At 40.0% G+C, this 6679-nt stretch overlaps 1 protein-coding gene across 1 annotated transcript; it reads left to right on the top strand.

Annotated features, from left to right (window-relative positions):
- The first annotated feature begins 3058 nt into the window (after positions 1-3058).
- LOC110702592 (IRK-interacting protein-like) lies at positions 3059-5468 on the top strand. The gene is made up of 2 exons (XM_021880326.1): positions 3059-3482; positions 3668-5468. Exons 1-2 carry the CDS (start codon positions 3417-3419, stop codon positions 5117-5119), a joined length of 1518 nt encoding a protein of 505 aa, XP_021736018.1. The 5' UTR covers positions 3059-3416; the 3' UTR covers positions 5120-5468.
- The last annotated feature ends 1211 nt before the right edge of the window (positions 5469-6679 follow it).

The following is a 6679-nucleotide window of genomic DNA, read 5'->3' as shown; positions in this document are numbered from 1 at the left end:
GTCATTGGTGTGATGACCAACGTCATCATGATAAGCACAAATTTTGTCTTGGTTCCGGTTGCTCGCAGAACCCTTCATGGGGAGCGGCTTCTCAATTGAGAACCGTCCCTTTATTTCTTTTAGGATAAACTGGTTATCCTTGTTAAACACATACTTTGGGGAGTATGGTTTGAATTCTTTTTTCTTTTTCTGGGCCGGCTGTTTAGAGGAGTCAGCCGCCCAGACCTCTTTTCTTTTCTCATCTTTGTTGGACGACTGTTTCTGTCGGCCCTCTCTTTTGTCGAACCTCTTCCCGTCCGACTGTTTTATCGTACACAGATCAGTCGCCTGTATATAGGCTTCTGCTTCAATCAAGGCCTCTTGAAGAGTCGCCACCCTTTTTCGAACTAAATCAAATTTGAAGGTAGACCCGTCTTTGAGACCTCTAAAAAAGTCAGTATAAGCTACCTCATCCGGTAACCCTTGAATCTGTATTCTCATCAGGTTGAACCGCCTGATGTAAGAACGAAGCCCCTCCTTCTCGCCCTGCTGAATTGTTCCCAAATCAAGGGTCGTTTTCTTCGCAGGGATGTTCATAGCGAAGTTGGAGGCAAATAAGTAAGCAAGCGTCCTGAAGCTGTTTACACAACCAGTCGGCAGGTTGCCGAACCATTGCTGTGCAATTCCCTTGAGAGTCGCTGGGAAACACTTGCACCAAGTGGGATCATCCAACCCTTGAAGGTACATCAGGTTGGTGAATGCCATCAGATGGTCTTCTGGGTTAGTAGTGCCGTCATAGGCGCCTACTAGAACATTTTTTACTTTGGCCGGCTGAGCGGCTTCAGTAATTTCCTTGGAGAAGGCCGACGGCTGTTCACCAAGTCTAAGCAGCCGTAGCTGCCAGTCCATAGGTTGGACGTTTTTTGCTGCAGGTCCACCAAATGGAGGTGGCTGCATAAAATACTGTTGTTGCGGCACAAATGGTAAGTTTGGTACCGCCTGGGCACTATGAAAGCCGGACTGACGGGAGGTGCCGCCTGACTGACTCTCATGGTACGACTGAGTATGCCTCATCGAGGCATTTCGCAAACTGTCCTGAAAATTTGAAGTAGAAGCCGGCTCTGATAATCGGTCACTCTTCTTCTGCTCTAGCAGGTGCCGAGCATCTGTGAACGTTTGCTTTGACCCGTCCGCCTGAATATGACGAACCGGTTTCCTATTTCCCGTAGGATAACGGAGTTTTTTGAAATCAAGAGCAGGTGGCTCCCGCTTCTTGGATTTAGGATGGGGAGTCGCCTCTCGCCCTTGAACTGGCTTCCTCTTTAGTGAAGTGGAAGGTTTCTTGGCCGACTGCTCTTTGACTGAAGCAGGCGGTTTTTTGTTGATCAACTCTTGAATCTCTCCCTTGAAGTCCCTCATGAAGGTCATGAGTTCGTTCCTTGTGATGGGAGCAGACCCATCAGTCGGCTGTTGCCGAGCAAGCGGTGCGCCTGCTGGCTCGCTTCCTGTTTGAAGATGCTCCCGTTCCCTCCTTTCGGTATGACGGGTACGTCGGGCCCTTAGGGTCCCGTCTGGAGCTGTATGAGTTTCCACTTCAAATTCACTTTCGGTATCATGGTCCGACTGAACTTGAGGGTCGTCTAGGGGACGCCTCTCTTCTGGAGTCGGTACAGACTTGGATGCCATCTCTGAAGTACTCTCCCCACAGACGGCGCCAAATGTTTCGGGGTATTCTGATGTCCTGCGGGAGAGTTACAATTCCGAGACTGGAACCGGACGCCTGTACCTGCAAAATAACGGAGACTCCTGAGAGCTCCGCCTCCAACGTTCAAGTTAGTACCTGATTAAGGAGTAATTAATACAGAAATTAAAGTAATGAGATCTCTCTAGGTGAGAGTGCTTAGTGTTGGTAATCTGCGTCGTTAGCGAGATTAGCCGGTTGTTAATAACTCTGTTCTTCTCTGCTTGATTTCTTGATTATTCGATTGTCATTAATGAGGATTAATTAAGTACTTATAGCCTTGAGAAGCGTGTCACTCTCTAGGTTTAGGGTAAACCTAGGGCTGATCGGGCCTCTAGACTGGATTGGGCCTTGATGGCCGGTTTTCCCATTTGGCATGGGTGGACACGTGGCGTGTCTAAAGTGGTCCGTAGAGGACGTATCTGTGGTTGACACGTGGCAGGCTCCTGTTGGCCTTCGTGAAGGACACGTGGCGGAACCTGGTTGGTCCACTTGTCAGACGGTGATTGGTGGATAAAAATCCCCTAATCAGTTCTCATTGATCAATAACATTGATCCAAAAGTAATACAGCTATCTTATAATGTTGTATCTTGATTAAAAGTTTGAAATCACTTTAAATTTGTTACTCCATAGAATCAACGTTAAGGCACAACAAGTCAAATGTGTCAAATAAAAAGTGTGATACGAAGTACCAAAGTATTGCATAATCCACAATATAGTAGTATATAGTATATGTAGTAGTAATATTGATTGTTTTGCTTGTCATATAAAGAGGTACAATCCTTACGAAGGAGTGCAAGGACACATTATATTACTCCGTAGGAATTAGGGATCAAACCTTAAAGATTAATAGTCTCACCTTACTCTCTAGTACCTCATGGCCTCATGGGTCAATACTAACTAGTCTCAATACCTATTTTGTTTATTAATGACATATTGTGTCGGGATTCACCTTGCAAGGCTATACCTCCTTGATAATGTCCTACAATGATACCGAGTATGACTATATAAATTTATACGAAATACACACCAGTATTCAATAAAAATAGTTGATAGGAAATTAGGCAAACGATACGTTTTTATTTTATTTTTATTTAGTTCATACTTGTAGGTAGTAAGTTATTTACCAATTTATTAAGCTGAATTAAACTAAACTGATTGAAATTGAGCTGAACTAAATTGAATGGAGCTAAAATAAATTATTTATGAGAGAACGAAATTAGAAAGTGAAGTAAAATGAAATTAAGCTGAAGATAAATACCTTATTAATAGTGACAAATTAGTAGTGCAATAGTAATGAATTGATCCAATAAAAATGTAAATCCTGTGAGCACTGCAGCAGTACTAAAAAGCGAAAACAGCGCCATGTATAATTGCACGACCTCTCGTGCAACTATCCACAATATAAACCACACTCATAATTGATAATTCATACAGTAAAAACAAACCTTGTTTTGAATTTTTATCTCCACCATCATTACTTCCTGACAATAACTTTTACAGTAGTGCTTCCTCTTCTCCCTTCACATACAACACCAATTTATTTTTCTTTTTATTTATTTTGGACCATCCTTTCTTCCAAACCGTACTTAAACATATTAAGAGAGAGAAAAAAAAAAATACATAAAAACAAATCTACCGTTCTTCTAGTCGTCACTTGGAAATACTACTCTGTACAAACTACAACAAACAATTATGGCTCCTCCTTCTTCTTCCTCTGTCAGCCCTTCTCTTCCTTCTCGCTCACACCTCTTCACTCCTGTAATTTTCCTTTCATTTTGTTGGTTTTAAATTTTAATTAATTTATTTTGTTACGAATACTCGAGATAAATTCTTGGTTCATGTATCCGACCCCATCCAATACGATAACCCTTTTACATTGTTGTTATCATTATCATTTTTGAATTCAATTCTAATTTTTTTTTTTTTTTTTTTTGGATTTGCAGATACAAGAAGGAAATGAGAGTGAAGAAACAGAAGAACGACATCGTTATGGATCAGTTACAACACCGAGTAATAACAGTACAATCGCCACCTCATCAGCCGGTACGGACACCGTGTACCACCATAACCCGACCCCACTTCATGAACCCGGGAAAAAACCCGCCGGAAAAAACCGTAAGTCATCGGGAAATTCAAACTCCGCCACTTATTCCGACCGTGCTGTCTCCTGTAACAACTGCCGTCCGACAACCCGCGAGAAAACCTCCGTTGTTGTCGTCCCTGTCGACAACCACCTTAACAAACACTCTCTCTCCTCCTCCTCTGCAACGCCGAGTCCTAATGGTTTGTTCAAGTCTCTCATCGCCGGAATCTCTCGCCGGAGTCCGAAACCGTCACCGTCGCCGGCGCCGGAATCTTCGTCCGCGGTGGAGAGGGAGGAGCACTGGAGGATTGCGGTTGCCGAACTTTCTCATAAACTTGTACAAGCTACTAGAAGACGAGATGAAGCGATTCTAGAAGCTTCGAAGCTAAAATATTCCATGGCTGAACTTGAGAAGAAGCTTAATCGGTTAGAAATCTACTGTCATAACCTTAAATCTGGGCTTGAAATTTGTAACCAAACCCAAACCCAGGCCCAAAGCCCGGCCCGGTTCTCAAGCCCAAGCCCGGGTGGCTCTTGGAACTTCCCTAGCAATCATAACAACCATGATCTCATCATCAAGAACTTCCTCGTTGCGGTATCCGATGCGCGATCTTCGATCCGTTTTCTCAGCAAATCGCTCGCTTCACAGCTGAAATTAATGGGGGTTAAGGTGTTCGAGAGGTTAAGTACAATCTTACGATCCTACGATTTCAAGCTTTCGTCGTCATCTTCGAACAGCAATCAGTATAAGAGTCTCCAGTTTTACCTGGAGGCTCTACTGAGTGCTTCTTTCTACGAGGATTTCGAGTGTTCCGGGTTCGGGAAGAGCTCCACGGATCGAATCCTGAACCCGATTGATCGGTGTGAGGCTAACTATTCGGCGTATAATGGGTTGAAGGAGCTTGCATGGGAGGAGGTGTTAAATAAAGGGACTAAACATTTTAGTGAGGAGTTTAGTAGATTTTGTGATAGGAAAATGAGTGAGATTGTTAGTATGTTGGGATGGAATAGGGCTTGGCCGGAACCGCTATTGCAAGCGTTTTTTGGGGCGTCTAAGAGTGTTTGGTTGGTCCATTTGTTGGCGAATTCGGTTCACCCGACGTTAACGATATTCCGGGTCGAAAAGGGGGCTCGATTCGACCCGGTTTATATGGATGATATGGGTGGTGATAAGGCTAAGAAGTTGATACCTACAATGGTTAGGATAATGGTTGCACCAGGGTTCTATGTTAATGATAATGTGGTCAAGTGCAAGGTGATTAGCAGGTATTATAATAGTAATTATAGTGTTTTTAATGGTAATGGTATGTGATTAGTTTATTATCTATGTATGGATTACCAAAAAAAAATATTGAAAAAATTAAAAAGGTAGTGTAATAAAGTTTGGTTTTGTTGGTACGTTAGTATTTTATTTGGTTTAGGTAAAAGGGGTATATTCTAATTGACCAAAGGTTTTGAAATAAAAAAAGGGAGTCAAAATGGAGGATCCAATATTTTGCTGTTTAGCTTTTGGGTTTTAGTGGGGAGTCAAAGTAAGAATTTGGAGTCATTTTGTTGGGATTTTATAAAAAGCTTATGTGATGAAAATGAAAATGAAAATGAATTGTCCTTTTCAATATTTCACCCCTTTCTATGGTTATGAAATTGAAGATGACTGTTCATACTTGTATAATTTTGAGGTTCCTTTTGAAAGAATAATTAGTTTCACCACATTGGTTATCTTATCTATAGTATTTTTAAAGTTCTTGTGTCATTTTGTTAGGATATGGAACAATTTATCAGAATGAATTGCCACTTACAAATAAATAAGTTGGTAAAAAAATAAAGTTTCGACTAGATATTACAACCTTCTCCACTACAAAAGCTATAAGTTTGAAATTAAAATACTTTGTATAATCGTATTTTGAAATTTTAAAATAGTTTTGAGTTATTTGTACTCCGTATTTTTTTGTTATATATTTATGAAACTATATCGTGTCGTGAGATGCAATGCCTTGATGTTGTTCTTTCTTTGAGGTGTAGCCTTGAATTTAAGGCACACCTACTTCTCACCGTTTCGAAATAGAAAGTTGTTATGAAGAGGGCACTAAGAGCAATTGAAATCAAACAAAAGATGATATAATTACACTGAAGGCACCCAACTATTTTTGTTGGTTGGCATTAATTGGGATCTTCCTCCGTTGCTCCTCCTTCTTTGATCCACATCATCTCAATTAGGTAAATGCCCTTATTAGAATCTACAAAGTATTAAATAACATACACCAAAAGTAAAATCAATTGGTGTCTAAGTAAATCAAACCTTATTAATAACGTATACCATATAGTAATTCTTTCTCTCTCAATTACTCCAACTTGTTAGACAAAAGTAGTAGTTGTAATCGCTAATAGCTAAGTGAGTAGATATTAGATGTAAGGTTAGATGTAAGATGTCAACTAATACTACCTTCGTTTCAGAATGATGTTCCTGTTCGTAAATCAATGTAAGTTTTTACCCATCTTTGACCGCAAATATCTTTAATCTCAAACTAGCAAAAATTATAAAAGTTAGTTTTTAATAATCTACTCATCAAGAAGAATCAAACTAGGTCTCACGTAACTATATTTGTTCTTATAGAATAAGAGAGATTTAGAAGATTCTCTATGGTTTTAAAAAGTCAAAGATTTCAAACAGGAACATCATAATGGAACGGAAAGAGTAATCGATTTGTTAGATTCGTTTAGAGTTCGATCGAAACAATTAAGTAATTGGTATAATAGCTTGTAAAAATAAGATAATTCTAATAAAATTTTAGTGCCTTTTATTTGGCAAACATTAATCTAAAAGTTTATTTATTTTTTTTTTTTTTTTATGCATCAATTTAAGCAATATATT

The sequence above is a fragment of the Chenopodium quinoa genome, unplaced genomic scaffold, assembly GCF_001683475.1.
Source record: "Chenopodium quinoa cultivar QQ74 unplaced genomic scaffold, ASM168347v1, whole genome shotgun sequence".
NCBI classification, from domain to species: Eukaryota; Viridiplantae; Streptophyta; class Magnoliopsida; order Caryophyllales; family Amaranthaceae; genus Chenopodium; species Chenopodium quinoa.
This window is presented reverse-complemented; position numbering and strand designations above follow the sequence as displayed.

Excerpts from the sequence above, each read along its gene's own strand:
- LOC110702592 (XM_021880326.1), top strand. The coding sequence starts at position 3,417 with ATGGCTCCTCCTTCTTCTTCCTCTGTCAGCCCTTCTCTTCCTTCTCGC. Across the intron at positions 3,483-3,667 it reads GCTCACACCTCTTCACTCCT|ATACAAGAAGGAAATGAGAG; the intron begins GTAATTTTCCTT and ends TTGGATTTGCAG.